Source organism: Plectropomus leopardus, chromosome 15 (genome assembly GCF_008729295.1).
Source record: "Plectropomus leopardus isolate mb chromosome 15, YSFRI_Pleo_2.0, whole genome shotgun sequence".
Taxonomy (NCBI): Eukaryota; Metazoa; Chordata; class Actinopteri; order Perciformes; family Serranidae; genus Plectropomus; species Plectropomus leopardus.
Genome location: NC_056477.1, coordinates 8,239,922 through 8,265,444, shown reverse-complemented (window position 1 = coordinate 8,265,444; position 25,523 = coordinate 8,239,922). Strand labels below are relative to the sequence as shown.

The 25,523-nt window shown below is 39.9% G+C and overlaps 1 protein-coding gene across 1 annotated transcript in view; it reads left to right on the top strand.

Moving 5' to 3' along the window:
* LOC121954373 (AT-rich interactive domain-containing protein 5B-like) overlaps nt 1-25,523 on the top strand; it is a 101,694-nt gene that overhangs the window by 4,455 nt on the left and 71,716 nt on the right. The window contains 1 exon segment of the mRNA XM_042501829.1: nt 7,539-7,773. Within this exon segment, the coding sequence (XP_042357763.1) occupies nt 7,539-7,773 (235 nt within the window).

Sequence of the window (25,523 nt, the reverse complement as noted above, 5' to 3'; positions counted from 1 at the left end):
TATTATCATCACCTCTGATTTCATCTGACCTCTCTTCTCCTCTATTCTGTCCCCCTAGCTGACAAGGCTTTGGCACACACACACACTCATACACACACATGCACTGACAGGCTGGGGACTGCAGCAGTAGGCCAGTATTGATTGCTGTGGAAAACACTTTGGCATGCGTCCAGAGCCATTTCTTCAGTACATGGCAGTAGTCCATGCATGTGTTTCAGTGCTTGGAAAGCCAGCTTGTAGGGAAATTAGATTGTATTCATTTGCTGCTTCTTTGATTTTTCCTAAGGGAAAAACCCTGAATGGGTAATTCAGGCATCTGGGATGCTAGTTGAGTTAAGTGTAAGTGGCTCAGATATGCGACCAGCATTTTGATGGATAAGGTCGTTTTGCTGTGTGTGCAAATGGCGCATTTTAAATTTTTAAAAATTTTTTAATATTTTTTCTAAATTAAAAAAAAATTTGAACATCCATACTGCTGCCTCGTCTTGGTCAGTCTGTGCATTACACCAAATCTCCCTATTCACACAACAATGGCAGGAATTTGGGGGGGGGCTTTTTAGCGTGCGTGTGTGGCGTGCATGCATGTGTGCCTCCTCCTGCTGCAGAACAAGTCATTAACTCTGAACACTGCCCTCCAGTGAATTCCTCACCATTGCTGAAATAGCATGTAAATTATTACCAGCTTTTTAGGATAGTGTAATTTAAAACCTTTAAAACTGAATACCCCAGACTTCAAAGGCTATAAAAAAGAGTCCACTAACATTTCCCATTGGTTTAAGAGTTGTCATTCTCGTCCTTCGCAATCTTTCTGATTCTTCTCATCAAACTGTTTTGTGTCTCTGCAGCCTAAGTAATGATATGTTAGAGCCGCGGCCCCGTTTGTCAACACACAAGAGACTTTTGGTGCTCTTTAGCTCGGTTTTTTCCACTTTGTCATTGACTAACCACTTGAACAGGCAAACATTTGCCTTGATGCATGACTTCAGTGCCCCCAGCTACAGTGGATCGTTATAATAACCTTTAAGGGGAAATACAGCCACAGATGAGAAGCTCCTGCTTAATACTCAAGCCAATATGTCTCATTCTTAACTGTGGTTTCTTAGATAGAGCATTTTTTTTGTCTTGTGTGTGCATTTGTTAAAATACAAGATCACAAAGCTGCTGTGATTCAAGGGGAGCTGACGCAGCTCTTTTTGCGGTGTCACCTTACATGATGGATGCCTCGCCCACTTTCCGAAAGCCTTTGAAAACTCCTGTTATCTCGCTATTTTTCTCCGTCATTATAACCCGTGAAAGAATGCTAAGTTCATACATCACGGCGGCTCATGTAAGAGCAATCTCTTAATGGAATCAGTGAATAAAAGATGAGTTCAGCACCCCTGCAGATATTACGGCAACTTTTATGCATATGAATAAACTGCATGCATTAAGTGGCAGAACATTATGTACAATAATTCTCACCTTTTAAATGCTGCACCTTGAACTCTTTCTAGTCTTGAGGCAAAAAAACACATTCTGATTCAATTGTGCTTGGCTCACTCTCCAGAGCTGTCTTTTAATTCCTAGATAAGTTTGTTTTGGGACACTGAAGCCAAGGTCAGTCATGGGGAGGGGAGATAGATAATGAACTCATATTGTGTTTCATACCCTCGTTTTTTCTCTCTCCTTCTCCTGCTCCCTCTCTGTCTCCTCATTGTCCATGTCACCATGTCCATTACTCAATTACTAATCTCCTTTGGCCTTAGGAATTCCAGTGCTGACCTCTCTGAGGCAGCAGGCTGAAACCTTCCCAGCATGACAGGAGCACTGTGTGCGTGTAGTGTACCCACAGTATAGAAAGACACCCACCCACTAGGAGCGTGCACCCCTTGACTCCCGAGCTGAAAGTCCTGTCCGAGCGATGAGACGCTCTGCCGCAGAACGCTGACAGTCAGGAATGTCTCCGAGCACAGTGGCGTGGATTTCTCGCAGGGGGATTGTTCAGAGCGATATGGAATATTTCAGGGTGCATTGTTTTCTAATTGGATCACCGAATATAGAATCGGGGAATGTCCCTCATGTGCTGTTTTGCCACCCTTACACCGCCGCATCCATATAAATTGAATGATATGGATTTTAGTGAGTTTAATTTCAATGAGATTGCTGGAGTCATGGGTTGACTGGAACAGAGTTATCTACAGTTTCACAGCAGAAGTCTGTTTTTCCCCTCACTTTCAGTCCATAATGTGCAGTCATAGCAATAAATTCACTCAGTAATGTTTTTGGAGATATCATGCTGCTGCAGTAATAACATGAATTATTGATAGAAGAACGGAGACAGAATGTAACATTGAGCTGTTAATGTGTCACCTTGCATTTTAACTCAATCATAAAACAGGCAGTTAGGGAGTGTGCGCGTTTATTGACATACTCGAGGTAAAATTCTGGTAACACATTAAGACGTTGAGTGTGGGATTCAGAGAGTATAAACGCTCTTAATGTGTCTGTGTAGGAAGTGTCACTGGAATGACACCCGGCTGTTTGGTATGTTGCTGATGTGCAGTGTCACCTCTTGGCTGGGGGCTTGCAGTCCTCTGACCTATATTATCAAGTGGCCTGCTGGCTGTGTCTGCCGCTTTGCTTAACTATCAGCTGCCTAACTGGGAATGACAGGACAGTGTGGATGGGCAGCATTTACAGAAGTGCAGGTCTCTAAAGCACTTCTTTGAAACCAAAAAATTCAAATAGATGATCCAGGATGCGTTATTCACTATACCGTGAACTTTTGCACATTTCCTGCTTAATATTTCTGCACAACCTGCACAAAACTGTAGCCTTCTCACTCAGAAGCAGCAGTCTAGTGCTGAAAAAATTGGTAGATTGATTGATTTTACAGAAAATGAGTGTTGTAATGGTTGAATTCAGACTAAAAATATGGTTTTAAGTAGTCTTCATGTACAAGGAATTTGCTTTGGTGCATAGACGTAACAAATATAAAATAGAAAACAATACAATAGAATTATCAGAGTTTAAAATAGAATAGCCATTATTTTATTTTTTATTTTATTTTATTTTATTATTTTTATCTTTTTTCTATTTCATAAGCTATCTGTCATGTGAATGGAAGCATTCAGTTGTGTAAAATGCCACAAGATGTGGCAGGTGTGTAGTATAGCCAAACTTTTGAAAATTTTGGTGGCATCTCTGCATGCTAAACTGCCTAATCTGTCAAGTACGCTGCGCTTAATTTCCCCACACTGCAGACTGTGCAGGTTGTCAACAAGCACACGTCGCATTAAACTGAAGAATGTTTGTGGTGATTGGCTGCAAGCAAAATCATACAAATGGTCTTTTTTTCAGGGTAAACTAAGGATTGGATGCAGACAAAGTTTGAATTGAGAAGCTTTGATATCGTTTGATTGGGGGCCTGCAGCTTGCTTGGTAGAGCATGTGCATTAAGACCAATACCTTGACAGGTTGAAGTTAGCCCCTCAACCCTTGGCTGCATGTTGTTCCCCTTTCTCACTTTACCATTCCATATCTTTCTCTCTGTTTGTGGTATCTTATAAGGGGAAAAGGCCAAAATTATTATTGTGAAACTACTTTGCACTGAAACCCACAGATTTACTAATATAACGGACTCTGAAAGCTAAATACTCACATTTGAGAAGTTGCAACCAGGGAATTATTAGCACTTTTGATTGAAAAACATATAACGTAAACAGTTTATCAACTATGGAAACAGTTAGTTATCTGTCAGTTGACTAAGAGTTGCTCAAAAAAGTTACACTTTTCAAGTGTTACACCCACTCTTGGCTTTTTACACTACATGCCACTTTCATCCAGACTAGTGGCTGAAGCTACATTCACACACACTCACAGCAATATGGGGTTCAATATCTCTCCCAATGATACTTTGACATGCGGACTGCCGATCCTCCGATCAGTAGGTGACCTGCTGCACCTCCTGAGCCGCAGCCACCACACAGGCTTGCCATTTGATGTAATTGTGAATTGAATAGCTTTCAGCTTCTGAACTGTTCATTGCACACAAATGAGTAATATTGGCAGAGTCAGTTTTATTCATATAGCACATTCCATTTCAGGTAAACTCAAGGTGATTTACATTGAAAGACAACGTATAAAATAAAACATGAGAACATACAGGTGGCTTATAAACATATGAGAGAATGCAGTATGAGTCATCAACACAATCAATAGAAACCACTACGCTGTCAAAAGAAGGACAACAAGGAAAACAAGTATGGTCATGAGTACACACACATACACACACACACACACACATTAAGCATAAGCCTCAAAGGGAAGAACAAAAAGGTTGCTTTTAATTTGACACATAAACTAAAGAATGTAGTTTTCTTACTCTCATCAGACATTTTTATAGATATATTGAATCAACAGATTATACGATAATGAAAACACTCATTGGTCACAGCCCTGGTTTTGTTTTTTCTTCTGTTTTTTATTACATAGTGGCACACAGGCTAGTGCAATTCTGTTGCTGTTTCTCAATATCTGGTTCTCAGAAACCTCTTCCATGGAAACATGGCACATTTCTTATTTCTACAGTATTTGCCTCAACATTTCTCAATCACATATCATGACTTACGCAAACCACAACACAGTATTCAGCTTCCTGGCACATGCTGTATCACACAGCAGCCCGCAGACTACACAGACGGTGTAAAGTTGGCTGGTGAAGTTTAAAAAAAAATGGATGTTGCCTGTTGCGGCTCCGTTCATAGACTGATTATATTCTGGACTGTGTTGACAGCTGCTGAATTGCTCTCACCTGTTGTGTTTTGCTCTCAAGCCGAACAAGTCCCCAAACAGGATCTGTTGACACTCACACAAGGCAGCATGTCATTCAGCTGATTGATATAGAGGGAATGGCTGTGTGTTTTTGCTCTTTGCTGTGCGCGCTGTAAGCTCTGGTGTGCTATTGAATTACTCGCAGTATTGCAGTTTGACTCGAACATCAGCGGCAGAACATTATTTTTGTTTCAAATGGACTCGACTGAAATATTTCATGGTTTTGTTTCTCAGTATCAGACGATTGCATCAAAGTACAGTAGCTAATTCTGTAGAGATACAGTACAATGTGGTTTCTGGCTGCAGGCTGAATGCTATTTACTGTTGCTCTACATTATTCAAATGGCCTGCTTTTTCTGAAGGCAGAAACAGCAGTCAGTTTTTCATTGCATGGAAAGCCGGTTACAACCACCCGCCACCACTTGACAGCTGAAGACAGCTCATTATAAGAAGACCGAAAACCCATGTTTGATGTTTCTACTTAGTGAGGGAGGCACAGCTATATCAAGCTATCCCTCGCAGGCTTTTCCTTTATAAGGAAATGCTGTCTCCAACTGGTTGGGATTTGATATGCCTGTAGTTGCAGATGATGTGAGAACTGAGTACGGGTAATTGTATAGACAGAGCACTCGGAGAGAGAGACGCTGAAAAGTCATGTGTTTGTTTTTAGAATATGGCGACAAAATAATAGGAAATAATCCATTAAAACAGATTAAAATGCCAAAAAACTTGACATTTTAAGCTCACACAGGAAGCTGTAGAGTTGGGATTTTATTAGATCCTATGTGTGCTTTTATTGCATCCACCCTCTCTGCATTCGTACATACAGTCCACCAGCATGTCAATACAGAGTAAGTAAATGTTATTTTAACATCAGTAATATACTCTTTTAGGGGAAATGTGCAGACAGATGCCTGGTAAATTGGAGATAACCAAGGTAAACATCAGAGACCTACTCAGAGTGTCTGCGTCTCTGCCTGTACACATCTGTCCTCCAGATTTCCCTGTTTCTGTAATAGCCATCTTCCAGCAGCACACTCCTCCACTCTGTCGGTAACAAGCACTTCAGCCATTAGCCCTTCAAATGGAAACACATTTAAGCATCTCTGCTTCCTTGCCTCTTCATTGGACTTGTAGTTCTTTGAGTATGAGAGTTATTAGACGGGGTTGAATCAACCTTAGGAGAAAAAAATGAGCTCAAACTGAAAGCAGATCTTATTAAGTAAGCCAGCTGAACAGAATAAAGTACGTACACAAAACTGCTAAAGTTATATAAACAATGTCAGCCGTGCACATCACTGCCATAGATTTACATTCATAGTTTCCTGACACATTATTATGTGTCAGAGGAGACCACTGGCTCTTTCCTGTTCATTCATTACACATCGCACTGTAACAAATTGCATTTTCCCCAACACTTTGAAGGTGCAATCGCAGCCCCCGAGTGCGACTTGTTATTTGAAAAACATAAAAAAGTCTCAACATTCATGGTGAATATCAGGAGCCTGACTTCCTAAATGCTAATCAAATAAAAAAAAAAAAGAAAAAGTCTAAAACATCTACGTCCCCATTGACATTGATTTAACTGCTGGCATAAATTCAATTCAGCAATCATCCACATCATCCATATTCATGGTGCCGTAATTTACTTACATTAATGTGCATCCACAGCCGTAATGCTACTTGACGCACATACCAATTTAGTTGATAAATAAGGACGTCCTGTTGTTCGTCCTGTTTCCTCGACAAGCTTCTGATTCTGATTGTTGTTCTTATTTTAATACTAGTTTTTAACTTTGATTGTGTTCACCTTATGATGGTTACGAGTGGTGGAATGTAACTTAGTACATTTATTCAAGGAATGTACCATTAATATTATTACAATAATAGTATAACACTGTGAAAGGAGCCATTCTGCATACTTGGTACTTTTACTTTTGATATTTTAGGTGCATTTTGCTGAAAATACTTCTCTTACTAAATTAAAATTTTAAACTCAGGACTTTGGATGTATATTTTTGACTATGGTTTTTAAACTTTTAGTTAAAGGGTCTGAATACTTCTTCCACCACTGTTGCGTACTTTGTGAAAAAATGCACGTAAAACAAATCCAAGTCTTATTCTTCAACTGGAAACTATAATTATAAACAAAACTACTCATTAAAAACCAACTAACCCACTGTTTGTGGAATTAAAGGCTTTAAAATTCAGAGACTTGTTAAATTTTCAAATAGCACAAATCAGGTTTAAAGTCAAAATAAAATAACAAGCTGAAAGTATCCAAACGTTTTTTTTATAATAAAGACCCAAAAAGGTCATTACTAATGTAAAAAAGGGAAAAAAAAATCTTCAGAAGGATGGAATTTAGGAAAGTGGAAATGACACGCACACTTTGTAAGTTTAAAAATGCTTAAAACAAATTAAATGGACAAATATGAAAATGTATGTTCAGATTGGCATGTCGGCATAAATACAGCATGGGTGGTGTGTTAATCCTTTCTTAATCCCAAATTGTTTACTAAGCAAAATGGATTTCAAATTCTAAATTTCAGTCATGTATAACCGACCTGCAGATGTGTTGTCTTCTGCTTAACAAAACTGTTTAAAAAAGAGTTGTAACATTGGGGCAAAAGTAAACGATCCATGACTTTTACACAGTTTGCATTTATGAAACTCCCTTCATGTGCTTCTGATTGTAATTGGGATTCTGCCCCGCTCCCTTTCAGCACGAGGTAATTGCAGTGTCTGAGAAGGTGATTGTGCGGCTGGAGGACTTGGTGAAGTGGACAGTACCAGACTTCTCAGGATGGACCCACTGTCTGAAGGCCGAGCCTCTCAAACCCTCCGTGCTCCGGGAGCTGGGGACCAACGGGAGGCGGGAGGCCCTCCATCGCTACCGCGAGAGCACCCTGACCAGCGGACTCAACTTCAAGGATGTCCAGCGGGAGAGGGCACAGCTAGGTGAGGAAACTAAATTTCTTTTTATTTATTTTCTTTTTAGCATTTTTTCATTCCTAAAGGTTACTGCTGTGTTTTTAGTTTCTCTGAGCTACTGCTGTGTGAGATATTTGTGTATTTGCGTCCTGTCTCCACCATAAATCAGCTTATGTTTATTGTCCTTTGGTTGGTTTAACAAGTGTTGTCTTGACTGGAGCAATTCATCAGTATGTAGTTGGAATTCCTCCCGATATAATGAGCTGAGAATCACACTAATAGAGGCAGGATGGAGGTAATGGCAGCGTGTTTGCCAACGCATTACCATCCTACAGTATAACAGCTCTGTTTCCAGAGTGCGACAACAACAAAGGCAGGCGGCGTTGCAAAAATCACATAATTCAGCTGGTAATGTCTTTAAATAATTGAGTCACATCAAACTGCAGTCTCTGACTCTTCTTATCCATCAGTTTAGATCATAATTGGCCGTATATCTTGAGGGATCACTGCTATTTGTGTCTGAATGGTCGCCTGTTGTATTCGTCATGTACGCGGTACCACTAAGTGTCAGTGGTTGTCTGATTCTTGCACCGCACTCTTGGGGTCTCATGACAGCTTTACCTATGAATCAGGCCAAACATAAAGCTGGATGTCTCCGCGGATGACTCATCCAATGCAAATAGGAAACTCTGGCATTTGAGCCTAATAATCAGCAAGAACATAATGTTCCCTTTGAAGCCATTTCCCAGTTATTTGCCTCTCTCTCTCTCTCTCTCTCACATGGCTGTGATGTAATGCCTAATGCTGATTATAATGGTATAATGTAGCTTAGTAAATGTGCTAAAAATACCATCACATTTTGTCAGGTTATATGTGTGTATCCTGGTGATTTGAGCCAGAAATTTAGCTTTATAATCCTCAATTAATTCATTTTTAATAATCATTTCATGCCCGAAGCTTTTGTGGAAGTGAAACTGCTATAGGCTTAAAAACACGAGGCCCTTTTTTCTGCAGAAAAGGGTGGTTTATTGATGAGTCTTGTACTGTTTTCTGCTTGGGGATCTTCCAGGAAGAGAAGCTGTTGTGTGTGTGATGCCCTTGATTACTCGATATTGCTTGAATCTCATACGCAAAAAGGACAAGAGGATCAATAATGGATGCTTTGTTGTTATTCCAGTAATCAATACAGTTTGATTGTGCTTGTGCGTGTGTGCGTCTGTGATTGCTTGCTTTCATAAATAGATACGTCAGCCTGCTTCTTAAATGATATTATGCTCCATATCACGGCTTTCTGTAAATGTGCTGTATCGTCCAGATTTTATAGATTTATCCGTTGTCAGTGTAATAACCTGGAGATGACGCTATTGTTACTGAGGGCTTGTGTGTGTGCGTGTGTGTGCGTGCGTGTGTTGCTAATGAGCAGCGCTGCCGTTAATGACTCCATCAGGCTGTTTCTAAATGCACTTGTCACTCCGATGGGACACTCTGCCAGAGAATCTGCCCACTCAGCAGAACGGGCTCAGACTCTGGCAGGGCACCAGAGACACACACACGCACACACGCAAACACACATAGACAGGCACGTGCACACATGCTACACACCGACAATCAGTGGTGTGCACTCACTTATCCATTTGTTTGTTTGTTCACTACGTCTTTGGCGTGTGTCAGTTGTTGACAGTCTAACAATATGAGCAGGGCAGAGAGTTTTGGAGAGAGTGAGAGAGATCACTTATTCATCAAGGCAAATGCACGTTACTCTGAGCAAGGGTTTGCATAGAAATATGAAATATGCCACTGCAATGCTGCTGACTACTGGAATGAAATATTCATGCCACAGCAGCAGCAGATCAGATATAAAAGTACCCTTAAAGCGTCCTGTAGCTGAATGTCTGTAATTCTCTCTGATATTGGCTCATTGACTAAACTGACTTTTTTTATGATACAGCTATACCATTTTTTTTTGGATTGTATTTATAAACAGAATAGCCCGAAGTGGTTGCTTGCTGTTTTACGTGAATGATGTATTTGCTGATTGTTATTCTCGGGCTGATGTGTAACTATGTCAGAGGAATTGGATTGTTCCCCATAACAGGATACTGCAGCAATACCACAAGCTGCACAGAAAACCATTGTGAGCTAAAGAGCAATAAAGTGTGCCATTGTTATCGAGGGGAACTGTTCTCTCTGTCTTTTTTTTTCCAAGTGCATATCCTAACTTTTCCTGGCACGCTGCCACTGTGAATTAAGTGCACTGTTATGTATTTGTGTCTCTCAGGGAACATGTGAAAAATACTACCAGACAAATGTGTCTGAAATAGCAGAATGCCAATTGAGTTGTTTTTGATCTGCATTGCATACATAGAGCATTATGGTTTGGTGGGTGAACAAAGCTCTGTTCTGTCCTCAGAAATGCTTAAAGAGGGAAACCAAAGATGCCCTCACAAAGTAATTAATTAGAGAAACAAGTGACCTTTGCTGCTGTCCTGCAGCATCGACAGCTGTGACTCTAAAACCTGTGAGGCACACAGTTGATTGGTATCATAATTCACATTCTAGCTTTCGCCTGGCTTTGAAATGTAGTGTTTTTTAAGTGCAGCTGAGCTGAAGTAAGAGAGCCTTGAGAATGATGCAATGCTCCCATAGACCTTTAAAACTAAAATATGCAGTATATCACATTTTTACAATTACAGAAACAGAGCATCAGTCGATATCAGGCCATTAAATGGCATTTATAAGTGGTTATATGTGTCATAGATATGGGTTAGGAGGTGCCTGCCACACCCATTTTGGCCCCCAGAAAGTGTGCCAGATTTTGAAGCCAATTTAACATCGCGGTCAAACATGGAATGACAACTTCCGCCATCACGTGATGCCATTGGGCCCAATAAGACTGTATCCCATAGACCTACGTTGTCAAAGAGATATATTTAAATCATCAAAACATTTTTTCTGAGTGTCACAGCCTCTGCAAAATTACTTTGAGCAGTAGCATAATTAAATCATTTTGTCCCCATTCAAGTTAGCAGACGGCTAGACCTGAAATTTGGCGCTTGGCCAGTGCGAATCTCTATTGCACCTGCTTTATGGGCCCAACAATGCAGAAAGTAACTTTGTAACTTTTTGTCTCCAAAGTTAAACCTCTGTTGCCGTGTGCGCCCCTGAGCACCTTTCATAGGAATGAATGAGGCCCGGTCTCAAACGCTGTATCCATTTCTCTTCATACATCCGTGCTACAATCAGGTTCAGAAAGCCATTATTAGGCCATGAAATAGCCACATACTTTTACTGTTAGGCGACAAGCTCTTGTGGCTGTAAGTTTTCTGAGAGGAGCAAATGAGGAAGTCACGTGATGTCGTAGCAAGAAGGAGAAAATCTGCATCGGGCAGTATGGAGGCAGGATTGGTCAAACAAAGACAGGACTTTCACCCATGAGATCTGGGTTTGTGTCCCATACGAAACCAAAGTCATTGTTGGGTTGTTTTAACCAGAGCATTTGTTCTAATTTATGTACCAGGATATGCTTTTTTAAACCTTACCATGTAGACTTGTTTTTGAAACTAACAAAACTGCAACTGTTTCACAATGTTGGATATGCAAACAGCCATTTAATGGGCTGACAACCACCTTTGAATCTCATAGTAGGTGCGGCATGCTCCCTCTAACCCATCATATATGAGGCTGAGACGAAAAGTAGCTGGTTAGTTTAGCTTAGCATAAAAAACTCAAGCTTGCATCTGTCCAGTGGTAACAAAATCCACCTTAAGCTCAAGAAAATGACATGTAATATCCTGTTTGTCTAATCCTTACAGCCTTCATGGCTGAGCCCAATAACCTCTTCCTCTTGTTGTCATTGTATTGTTGTCACAACGCCAGGCTAGCTGTTTCCTCTTGTTTCAAGTCTTTGTGCTAAGCTAAGCTAAACAGCTGCTGGCAGTAGCCTCATATTTATTGTAGGCTACCGACATGAGTGGTAGGCTACCATCTAACTCTCTGCAAGACAGCGGATAAACATATTTCACTATTTTTTTTTTCTTTTAAGTATGTATTGTTTTCCCAGGATTCTTAGCAGCTAAAAAATAATTTTAAAAAAATCTTGTGGCTTTTACACAACACAAAGGTCATTAATTACATTAAGCATGCTGTAGTTTCCCACACACAGTTTCCCAAGCCAAGAGAAGAGCAAAAACACATTTCTTCGAGTGCATGATGAGTGATGTATTGTGTTTTGCAGTGCTTACATAATCTGTAATGTAATTCACTTAATCAGGTAATGCAAACTGTCCGCTCAGTTTATCTTGTATTGGAGTGAGCATTAGAGCTTCTTTTTACTGTTCAATCCACTGGGGATGGCTTGCCAGGGAAGTTTACATTCTGCCCCTCTATCTCTCCCCAGAGAACTGGCCTGATTCTTTTTTTTTTCATTGCTGCCTGCCGAAATTGGTTTCTGGTCGTATACTACGAGGCCGAGCGTTGGAGAGCTGTATCTGCTGATACAGTTTGTTGGCTTTAGCCGGGAGAAACAGAGAGCTGTAGAAGGAAAATAATAAAAAAATAAAATAAAAAAACAAAAACAAAGGATTTCTCTTGCTCACAAAATAGCTCAATAGGTTTTCTGTCTTGTCTTTCTCCAATTCAAGCCTTCAGCGCTGAGGCAGTGAGCAGATTGTGAGTTGAGATGAAGTCGAGGATTACACAAGGTCAAACCTTGTGACTTTTGCATTCAGGGAACATAGATGGTGTTCCTGACTCCTGCCCTTTAGTATCATCTGAAGCTAGTTCATCCCTCAGCGAGAAAACTTCCCATGCAACTGTGTAGGCAGAAAAAAAATACACACTTCATTACAAAAGCAGCCATCCCTTCCCTTGACTTTTTAGATTATTTTTGTGGTGCAGGACCTTTTGAAAATTAAAGTAAATGACACCATAAAATTACAAAAATAATATTATCTGCTTTATATCAGATGCTCCCTGCAGTGCTGCCGAATAAGAACAGTTGTAGCTGCCGTTTGACCCGACACATTCATACAGTGAATCATACTAAAGTCAAGAGCGCATGATGGATTAGATATCCGAAAATATGAGCATTTCAATGAAATATTCAGATAGTAATGGTAATGAAGGTCAGTTATTATTATTCAAGGAACAACATATTATTCATGCATCTCTTTGCTGTGTGAAAAGCTGCAAAGTACTATGATTGATGATTTCCATCCAATTTCTCCATCAGTGTCCAGAGTATAATTTGACAAGATGAATTTGAATCAAAATGTACTTGAGTTGTATAAAAAAATGACATTAGGGCATTTTCTTCCCGTAATCCATAATAACTGACCTTTATTGCTGTGCATGTCCTATAATTAAGGTTAAGCACATTACATTACATTCATTTGGTCCAGAGCAACTTAGTGCATTTATTTTCATACACATTCATCAGGAGTTGTTTGGGGTCAATGTCTTACTCAAGCACACCAGTGGGCAGAGGGAGCCCCTTCAATAAAGACCAAACTTTCTCCACCAACGTGCTATGAAATTGCAATAAGTCATGCCCTAATGCCATGCTAAATACTGATTTGAGTATATAGTTGCATGGTATAGTTAAATACTATGTTGCATTGGGCATATAAGACATCACCAAACTTCACCAGGTTATAGGAAATTAATCACACTGCAACTTCAAAAAGACACTGCCATGTTTTTTGTCTGTAATTAATTTAATATTTTTCAGACATGAACAAGAAAATGAACATGCAACAAAAACACACTTAAAAATGAAGGCTTTTTAAAAGTCAAAATATTTAGGCTCAGTCCCAATACTATATAGAGGGGTGGGGCGACATGTTAGGGCTACAGGCCCTCCACCAGTTTGGAGTGCGGCCTTTTCAGAACCACACTCCATACCAGGTATTAGAAGAAATCATTGGCAAGATTTCTGCATGAACAACAAAACAATCCCACAAATGTGTTTTCTTTGTTAATAAATACTGAAAAACATGATAATGTCGTATTGTAGCTGAGCGTCCTGGCTCTGCCTAATTAAATAGTTAAAAAATAAAACAGAACTAAAGACGGTACAAAAACTCCAACAGCAACCGCTGCCCTTTCATTTTATTGACCACAGCTCCCAGGCTCCCAACAAGTCCTCCCCAAGACTTTTCTCTGCAACTCAGAGAGACACAAAATATAGCACAGTTTGTTACATTGTCAAAGTTTATTGTTATTTTAATGTATTATGGTCATGTTTTCATAACAAGCATAAACCAAATTGCTAGTAGTATGCATTCTTATTGCTGATTTCCAAGGATAATTCCACATTTTGACTTATTTTCATGTCATATGCCTTCTTTAATGGCATATATTGCCAAAATTTAGCTTGACTGATAATGTGAAATTTAAAGCCCCCAGAGATAACTTTTGTTATCTCTGTTTAAACATTTAATTCTGAATTAATGTTGATTGCACAAAAAAAAACCTGCACTAAAATTAGTGGAGAATTAGTGGAAGTGGCAGAGGGCGTAATAAGTAGTCCAAGCAAAAATAAGTAATGAATGTTCAAAATCAAGTAACGCGATGTTACAGAAACAGTCGCTGTCTTTCATTTTAAAACAAACAAAATATAACTTTCTAAAATTAATTTACCTCCTCAGTGAATATATTTTTTCTTCTCTTTTAGGTATTGTGTATGTATATGTTGTTTAGTGTCGATTGCTTGTCTGTGGATAGTTGTTAAGCTCTGAGAAAACGAAGAGCGAACCCGCTGATTGGAGACGCTGGGTGGCATCAGAATGGAAAAGTTGAAAATGTATCACTTTAAGCTGTGAACAAAGTGTCCATTGAAGTGTCTGTCTCTTTCCAATAAATGGCCAGTGTTGTTGTGATAATATTAGTATTGCCACAGCTGCATGCATAAACATGACTGGTGACAACTGATGATGCATCACGGTCTTACAGAGTTGTCCCATTTATAGGGAAGACTACCTCTTGTAACTGCTATGAGCGGAAAAGGAGCACTTGAAAACAAAGGGGTAGTGGTAAAAATATAAGAAATGGAATTTGGCCTTGAACTTTGGCCTTGCTTTCCCAGTGTGCACACTGCTCAGAATCAATGTGTTGTCTTGAACTGGGGCAGACAAATGCATTACTTTGATCAGAGCTAAACGTACAAAGATTGAGCTGGACGGTGCAGCCGGCCGGCGCGGCACGGAGCAATATCACTGCATTTCAAGATTCTTTACAGCCTCGCCCGCTTCAGGATAGAACCACTGTATTTCCCTCTGATGCAACATCTGATCTGTATGCCAGGCTTGGCACATATACCCGAGTTGATATCCCGACAATATTTCAGTCGGAACATTTCAATTTGATGTAGAGGGTAGATTCTGTCCCTTTTCAGAGACTGTTCAGAGCGTCACTGAATGTTTATGCAGGCAGGAGCTGGTGATAAGAAAACAGACAGATGCTGTCGTCTCATGGTTGATTTGTCTCCGTGACAATACAGAACAATATTTGGGACTTTTGAGTCACTATCACACATGAAAATGTTTTATGTTTTCGACTGCGACGTGGGAAGGAGTAAAGCGCTTTCTTGGAAAAGATAAAGAGAAAGTGTCGCGGTGTTACAAGAGTAATGGTATGTTGTGACTCCGGCACAGAAAGAATGCTTTTGTAACACACACCACGCTGTATTCCTCCATTCAGAATATGTGGCAGATTGTATCGTTTGCACTTGTTTGCTTTCCGCCCCTCAAACATATTTGCTTCCCTTTCTGCTTTTTTTTCCACAGAACTAATTCTACAAACTGTCCAGAATCCCTTTTGAAGTAATTTAATGGAGTGTTTGTATTGATTATGTGCCTCTCTCACCACCCTCCCCTCTTTCTCTCCTTTTCTGGTATTTTTTTTCCTTTTTCTTTTTTTAGTGGAGGTGTTGGGAGGGTTTATGGCAGTATCTTCTTCATTATGCTCAGACCTGTAGGAGAGAGAATCACAAGCTGTTTTTCCTCGCTGATGTGCTCATATCATTAATTCACTTCTGACTGGCCGGAAGCCAGAGAATTCTAAATCTGTAAGCAGTAAATTGTGTGCCGGGGTGGAAAAATCTATTAGATGTTTGAGCATGCCTCGAATTTGAATGGGAGAAAGACACACTGTGAGAGAAAGAGAGAGAGAGAGAGAGAGAGAGAGAGAGAGAGAGAGACCACCCAACACCCGAGTCATATCCTGTTATGGCTCGCACCATAATCAAATTCAGCTTCTACGGATTGCTATATTCATTAATAATTTGTGTTATTTTATTTCTGGAATGTCACATAATGTGTTTTTCGACTTGTACGGGGGGGTGGGGGGGGGGGGGGGGCTGAAGGCTGGTGGATGGTTAAACAATGAGAATGGCCTCGGAGGAAATGAAGAGCTCCGTCTCTCATTAGCGAGGTCTGAAACAACAGTTGTGTCTCTCTTCTCTCCATTAGTCAGGTCTGGAACAACAGAGACGCTATTGATGTGACCTCTGCCAGGCATCTTAAATAGACAGAAAGGGAGCGAGGCTCTTTCATAACACGCTAGCTCGTCTTCGTCTTGGACAAATTTCCTCATAGATTTATTTTATGTTTTTTTTTTCTTTTGTGATTATTTTATTATGAAAAACCTTGGAATCACGGGCATTTTTATCTCAGATTGTGTGTTTCTTTTCTTTAAACAAATTGCCTGCTTGTTCCAGTTACACTCTGACTCACACTTAAGTGTTACCCAACCAGCAGCCTTTCTATATTCGTCTTTGTCAAAATGATGCTCATTTCAAGTATTACTGCAACATTAATATTTCAGTGCGAAACTGCCTTTTGTACATGTCTCCCTGATATGTTTATCTCTTCCCAACAGATTGCCTTCACATAGATAGATAGATAGATTGATAGATATGGATGACTCTGTGCCGCTCTGTAAGCCTTCTACACATCACAGATTGTACAATTAATAACTCTGCATATTTTATGAGCATGACAGTCCATCTGCTTTATGAGTGCATGTAAAAGTGTCCTCCTCTGGACACCCTGTTGTGAATATCAAACAAGCAACAAGAAAAACAGACAATTTGCTCAATTTCTGTCCTTAAGTGCAGATTTAAGGTGCTTTCCTTGAGTATTTTATGCTACTTATGCACTTCATGCTACTAAGACTTTTACTCCCCTACCCTTACTTGTTTTAGGCACTAGTGACATCACAAATATGTAATTAAAATTCAGATATGATGAATCTTTACAGATTAAACTCTCTAATTGTACATAATATAGTTAAAATCGGCTCCACTAAAATGTAAGTGATACACTAATGCATCAGTAATCAGCCCATTCATATATGAGTCTACTCATAGGAGCAATTTTGAGAAGAACTATGAGAACTTTTGATTTTTATACTTCTTGTAGATTTTGCTAATAATACTTTTGTGCTTTCACAAGAATCCGAATATTTCTTTCCAGGGCTGTAATCACCTATATACTATTAGGGTAACCATTTTAAATGTATGCCTTCTGCAACCCAATCTTCAAGGGGGGGTTGGGAGAAAATCTTTTTCAGAAATTTTACAGCTAAACTGCCCATTTTAGAGCATTTTGTATAAAAAGTCTTAGATCACAGTTTCTCAAAGATTTGACGACTGAGTGCCATTTTTGTTATATTTGCTTTATTTATGTATTTCTTTTGTTTAACTTACTTTACACTTACTCATACATAGCTCCCTTTGTCCCATGTAATGTTACTTTTAAACTGTTTCATTTTTTTATCGTCATATGTTTTTTTGCAAAGCACAATATAAGTAAAGTTAATTATCATTGCATTATTTTTCAAGGGGGCAGCATATAATAGAAGGCCTTACAGGAAAGGTGTACATACAATTACTTTTTAATGACATTTTTTTATGACCTATAATAACTTTACGAAAACTATAACAGTTGACAGTGATATAACCTACATAAAACTTTATTGTTCCACTTTTAATACATTTGAAAGTAATAAAATAGAGAGACAATATAGTGTTTGACATAGATTTTACCTTACTGCAGCAGTCAAGTAACAGCTTTAGCTGGGGTCCAACAAAATGCGTGCAGAAATGCACAAATTGTCATTAAATGGCAATTTGTTAAGTTTATTTATGATTATGGTTACATCTGATGATAATTCTTTTGGTTTGCAGTGCATGGTTGTCTGCTGTAGCATATATCAAATTCATATTCTTTACTTTTTTTTAAATCAATATATTGTGAGAGACATTTTGAGCATACACTTAATATGTGTGTACGCGTGCGCGCGTGTGTGTATTTTTTTAAATTACAGGCTATATTATAATTTCTGCCTAGCTTTTTATACCACTGAATATGAACAGCACGGGCTCAAAATTTTCTCATACAGGCTCATGAACATTCAGATGATGATTCAGATTTTTGCTTAATCTCAGACAAGTGAATCTAGAGAGACATTTAATTTGATGCTAACGTTAACAGTAAACAAAAGATTTACTCAGTGACTGATCACAGGGTGATTTCCTGTTCATTCGAACACACATTTACTAGGTTATTGTGATTTTCCAGTTTGTTCTGAGTTGAAAAGATCCAGTTTGATCTCTCAGAACTTGAATCATCGCTTGCTTTTTCAACCTCTGTGGTTACATAATTTAATGAGATCGAGCTGCGCACGCTGGTAATAATAACTTGAATTCCACAGTGTGTGAGGGTGTGTGAACAATTGCGCTCACACATTAAATACCCGTTTAATTTTACCTGTTGGAAAAACACTTTCAGTTAGACCGGTGCCAAGGTAAAAAATAGCTCTGGCTGCTGATTGCAGATCAGCTTCTCAACATTCAATATAATATCTATCATAATCTGAAAGGCAGCACTGATGCAACAGGGCCACAGGATGTGTGCTGTGCAGTGCACAGTGTGGAAGATAGACTTTTAGCCTTGTAGGAATAACATAGTGTTCATTTCACAGCACAGAGGTAATGCATTTTTCCTGCATTGAAAGGTAATTGCAATGGGGGCTTTGATAGATTCCAGACCTTTGGTGGGAGCTGTGTGTGTGTGTGTGTGTGTGTGTGTGTGTGTGTGTGTGTGTGTGTATGTGTAAGTGCGTGCATGCGCTGCATGCTCGCACATATTTGCTCGGATACATAACTGCTCTTAATGCTTTTATTAAGCCAAAGAAATACAAATGACGTAATTTGTATTTGTAAAGTATCTCTGGGCAGATGGTGTAATATATTTTGGTTTCTTTGATATATCGACTGCCAGAGGAGTTGGAAGGAGCGCCTTGGCTGCAAACAATAGATCATTGATGCCTCTCTGTCCTCTTTCTCAACCTGTCAGTCCGTTTCCTTGTTATGTACTGGCCTGAGGAGCACTTGGCAAAATGAGAGGCATTCAGCCAGTCTTGTTTTTTCCCCTGATTTTCCCCTTAGCCATAACTCAGGGAAGGCTGTTGTTTCATCCGATGCGTCAGAGGATAATATCGAAAGTTAACAGAATCCCTTTGTTCCACTGTGGTGGGTGCAGCCTTTATTAATCTTGCTGAAGATAATTATTAAATGTGAGAAAAAACAGCTGAAGCTTGCACGGATAAAAGTAGATGAATATGCAGTAAACGAACCTGATATTTCATGAGGAACAAATTGATTCCAGTTGCAGCCTCGTCACGATGACAGGAAAGTCTTTAGACAACAGAAACCTCTGCCAAGTAATGATTCATGTTGTTGTCATTTCGCGTCTGTTCTCACTGTGCTCTTATAATGTATACAAAATACTTAACAGTCCGTGGATGTGTTTCACAAAATAAACAAAAATATGTCAGTGTCATTTTCAACTCATACTGGACTTTGTTTTTATTTTTTTAAAATGCACCGATGCACAGATTGTGAAATTCTGGGCTAGTACCGACAAAGGTGTATTTGTTGTTGTTATTTATGTTGTTTTTGTTCTCATTTATTACCTATTTTGTGCCAGGCACACAATGAAAATCCTCATTGTAAAAAAAATTAAATGAAGTCAGTCAGTCTGTCATTACGCTGTCTTTGAATGGGCACAAATTCACACATTGATAAAAAGACTTTAAAATAATCTTCTTTCACATAAAAAACTTAAGTTTTTTAAAACTTTTTCAGAAGCATTTTACCATATATAATATATCACAATTCCCCCACTAATATCTGTTTTGTATTGCTGTAAAAACCTCAATAAATTTCCTCTTCAAACAGCTGCATTTATTCAAGTTTCTTGACAAAAACTTAATTTTACAAGATTACATTAAAAACATTATGAGAACATTCTAAGTTACATTTGCCTACCAGCAAGCAGCTTAACCTTGCAGCCAATTTTTCCCAGGGACCACTTGCAGTATTACAGCGAAAAAGTCCTGAAAAAGTTGGCCAAAAGACTTTTTTCCCATTAACCACCACAGTAAAAGAAGCATTTGTTGGCAGTTATACCTTGAACTGCCAACAAGGTCTATTATGAATTTTTGATCAATGGTGTTTTTATATTTGTAAAACTTTCCCTGAGCCAAGAAAAACTCTTTCGGAATGAATAGGTGCCATCTTGGCATCTTGTATCCAGTTATCATAAACATATGGTCCAGCCAACACCAAACTCTCCTACTGATTTCAACACAGACGAGTTGTAGCATTATCAGTGGAAACAATAGGGTGCATCCCCTGAGGCATCAGTAGTGAGTTTACTGCGTCCTCTTGTCCCAACCATAGACTGTATATGAAGATGGACAACATGACAGTTCCCCTAAAGTGTAACATTTCAATCTTGATCGCCTCCTGGTGTCTGTCTGCAGTATAGGTCATAAAGCCCGCCCCTCCATGCTAGTGTATGGGACATAGGCCAAACTAAAAACTCAAAGTACACGGCAAATAAATTTTTCCCAAAGATGTTTTCTGTCACTGAAGGTAGTTCTCATCACCCTGCTGTTTGTTCAAGTGTTTGTTTTTATGATAAGTTCGGTTGCGATAAGTTATTAATTCAACAACAGGGAATTTTTCACCATGATTGACAGCTGCGACAGCCAATCCATGCACTGGCATTCAATGGAGCTGCTCATGATTGGTTGAACAGGTGTTTTGACAGGAACTGCCCCACCATGGATAATACGAATGCGCAGACTCCGGCTCCAAATGACTTCACCAGCGCAAGATTGCAGTGCCCGTATCTTGGATATTTTGGCCTCACTTAAGCATAGCATGGTTAAGTGGGGGCACATCATCCATCTTTATATAGTCTATGGTCCTGGTGGTGTCCCAGGAAAGATCCCTGTTCCTCTGAAGCAAGTTTTCTATTGTCCCGGACAGCACTGTTTTCTATTCTGCGCAAAATAATCTGACAGAACAGAAAACATTGGCCACTGCCATCGGTGAATGTCATCTTATCTGCTGATAGGCCGATGGCAGTCAACAATACCGATACCGATGTTCAGCTGATAAATGACTACAAAAATATGCAGCAATATCACGGACAGAAATGAAAAGTATTGAGCGACCAGCTAACATAAACTTGTTATCAGAGCAGAGTAGATATTCTGCATTGAAGTTCTTATCTTCCCTGTGCAATGTGAGACAAGCAGCTCCAAACTCTGTGTGTGCTGCATTGCTGTGATTACAGCTCTGTTGGTAAAGCGGAGGGTTTTGCCACATCAGAGGTCGTGTTCTGTAATCTGGAATGAATGAGTTTACAGCCAAGCTGGTCGCAGTTTATCGGAAATTACCTGCTTGTTTAGCCAGATACTGTGTGTGTGTGTGTTACATGAATAACACAGCAGCCTTGTGAAAATAGTTTGTGCTGGAGCGAGCTGGGGGAACTTCAAACGCAGATCATTAGGGGTTGTGGAGAGAAAACAATTGTTAGCGGTTGTTGTTTTCCCTTTTTTTTTTTTGTGGCGCTGTTAGAATGTGTAATCACAGCTAAGTGCACAGAGAAAATCTTACAGTTTGCATTTCTGGGATTTGCTTTTGTGTCTTCAGTGCGCTTTATATCAGTGACGGCACATAAACAAGAAATCTGAACAGATGGCGCTGGTTTTTAATGACATATTGCTATCTGTAAAGTCTCCCTCTAAGCCACAGACTAAAACGTCTCCCCTTGGGGAGCGCACCGCTCTAGTTGTTATCATCCGCTGCTAATGTCACTCTTTTCTTTCTCACATTGTCAAGTCCTCCAGCTAAATAAATGCAATGTAAATTGAGTATTGTGCTGGATGTAATTATTGAAAAGGGTTCCAGTTGGCTTAACTCAACGGGCTGTTTATTTAAAGCCTTCCTCCTCCATACAGATCTGATGATAGAGAGAGAGAGAGGAGAAAGAGAGGTTCTTATATAATGACAGGAATTCACAATGGAGCCATGGTGAATGACAACACCCCCCTCCTCCCAAACATCTCCAACAAACATCCCCTCTTCTCTTTCTCATTACAGTTTTACCATTGGGAAACATGCCTGTCTCAAATAGCCTCTAGTATTATCCCCCCCCCCCCCCCCTCTTTTTGTGCTTCATTCTTTTACTGAAAACATATTAAATCATGTTTCCTTTTAGTATACACCCTCAGAAATAAGTCTGAGTTGATAATGAGGGGCCCTTCTTTGAGGAAATACACACGGCAACTTTGATCTAGAATGGCATGTAATTCCTTGCCTGACCCAATTCCCAATCTCCTGATAAGATGTTTTTTCTCCCTCTCCCTCCTTTGCTCTAACCTTCCCGCAGAACTCACTCAAATGGGAACTTGCTGTCCCATTAAAGATACATTTAAAGCCAAACATGTCATCCATTTCATTCTGCAGCAGGAGGAGGATATGTGTGGCTGGAGAGGCTGTCTGCTTCAGGCTGAGCCCAGGAAACTTTCCTTGCATCCCCCCTTTCTCTCCATCAGTGACAACCACCAAGATCTCTGATCACAGCTGCTCAATTGAGTTTGTGTCAGACAGAGCTGCGTGACAAATGAGAGTGGCCGTCATAGTAGATAGAGTATCGTCACCTGGGTGTAAAAGCTTTTTAGGTTCAGACACACTATACCAGCATTAAAGAGCTAGTGGCGACAAAGGTCGACCGTTCCGTTGCCTCATGTTTCCTGTGTCTCGGCCAAAAAGTTGCGCAAAGATCGCAGCCAACCAGCACTTGCGTTTTTGTCCTGTGTGTGAGTAGATAATGCTCCATACCAGCAGGTGACAGTGGTCTGCATTTGTCGTTCAAAAATGTCATTATGTTGTAAACTCGTGATGACATCATTATGCTACATTGCCTGAAAACGAGCGTGGCGCCAGAAGAATGAAGGATGAATCTATCGCTTTGTACTCTCTCTTTGTACTTTTCTCATAAAAATATCCTAAAAATTAAATAATGCACATCGTCCAAATAACTTATGAAATGTTAAGAAATGTCTGTTTGTTTTCACTTTTAAAAATATTTTGGATCAGTATGTTTTGTTAGCTTATTTTGTAAAATCTGATGAAAAAACATATCCAATGTTTGCATTTTTTTGATATATACAGTTTTTATTACTATTGTTTATTACCCTACATTACTATGTAGCTTAGGTTGTAAAGATTATAGGAATATGATGACAACACAATACGCAAAAATACCAATACCAGGCACTGGCAGACCTTTTCCATTGCAGAGTTCACAGTGTTAACAACACAACCCGATGCTTGAAAAAAAAACTATATTTAGAGTGCACCAGCAAACAAATAACACAAATGCTTATGAACTGTTTCTGCTGAAGTGCTCAATGGCTAAATATTAGTTTGATCTAATATGACAAGTTTTTTTCCTGAGCTCACGCACTCTTGACTTTAGTCGTTTGTGTCCTCTCCTCACACAGTTTCTCTGTTTGTGCATGGAGCTCGCTCGGATGCCAATTCAACAAGCTGCATCGCGTGAAAAAAGGCCGACAAGGGCCAGTAGTGGAGGACACACCGCAAAAACTAGCGCAAGAGACACTCACCGACTGCTAGACATTGGTATTCTAGGGCTCTTAGTCTCGTTTGAGGAGACATGGAGAGGGGTTTTGTTTGTGTAGTCAAAAGGCAGCTGTATCTCTGCAACCAAAGATAGTTGATTAAATTTGCTCCCTGTGGTATTTGCACATTTCGAGTTCTTGCAGAGCAGCTTGTTTTTACTCTCAGAATTGACTGTGCCATAAGTGGATTGACCCCCCAAAACCCAGCAGTAGTCTTTCATTAGTCAGGATGCAGCCGGGGACCAGACAGCGAACAGTGTTTAGGGCCAATCCATCACGACACAAAGGGGGGATCAACACGGCGCAAACTTGTCGTCCTCATCTTAAGGGACAATGCGGCCTCTAACCTCGTCGTAATCACGGCTTCTCTTCCTCATGACTCGGGATGATTCGGAGGGGGGGCAAAGCTACGTGTAATTTCTCCAGTACAAAAGGGAAGCTTTTCTGATAGCTCATTTGTTGCGAAGCCCCCGTTGTTTTTTGATAGTCAAAAGAACCAATTTGGGTTTTTGACAAGGAGCCCCTCTGAATAATTCCTTCATGTATTACAGGACCTATTAAATGCAAACTTTTCAATCTGGCAATCAATAAGGCAGGCAGCTTTCCCTGGCCGCGTGCCAGACACATTAGGGCTGCGAGCGATGGTTGCTAGGGAGCTGAGCCTGCTCAGGGGAAAGAATGTTTAATGTAATAGAATCACATAAATCAACCGGAGGAAAGTGCTCGTGTTGTTTCTTCTTCTCTTCTCTTCTCTTCTCTTCTCTTCTCTTCTCTTCTCTTCTCTTCTCTTCTCTTCTCTTCTCTTCTCTTCTCTCTCTCTTCCCTCTGTTTAACTGAAAACATTTAATATGGGTGTGTGTTTTTTAAAAATGTGGTGCGGCCATTTTTTTTCCCTCAACCCCCCCCTTCTGTCAACCGCAAGAACATCTGGGATGGAGTTAAGCTGAGGGAAGTTGAATTTTCTCTGTTTATGCGTGTGTGTGTACAATTCTCATGAGTGTGTGTTTTCGTAGCTGTGTGTCCTCAATCCCTGCGCCGCACACTTGAATAAATTGAGGTGAAAATTATATAAATGTTTCTTCTTTTTTTTTCGTCTTTGTCACAGGCCACTGCCCCACCCTGCTGAAATGAATGAGGCACTTTAGTGCTTTACTATAATTAAGAACAGGAGCCAGCATGCATGGAGGGCTCTCGTTCTCGCTCTCTCTTTCTATGTATTACTCTCTCTCTGCGAGTGTTATTCTCCCCCTCTCTGCCCTCTGTACAGTTTCAATAGAACATTTCCTCTGGGTGTTTGTGCCCTTTTGTGGGAATATGATTATCTTAGACGAATTAGCGCACACGGCTTGCGTGAACGGAAAAGATGATCTCTCTTAAAGTCACACTCCACCCTGATAAACATCTGATAACTTATAATTATCTATTTAATTGTAGATACAAAAGTTTACCCAGCAAATGTGATCAGCTTGGATTTCAACCTTATCTGCTAGAAATAACATTTGTTTGTTACCAAATGACCCTTTTTACACAGCAATTGTGCTATAGAGCGTTATTCTGCGAGAACATTATTCTGCCCCAGTTTGTGATTTTAGATTGCCTCCAGCTTTGCAGAGCCAAAAGAGGTGTGACGGGCGTGACTTTTTAACGCAACAGCGTTGGCCTCTATGACACATAAGTGTCAGCAGCACCTTCTAAACAATATTAATTGCATAACATGGCAATAACAATTATTTACCATCTCTGTTTTATAGTGGTGGCTGATGTCGTCACCTGCT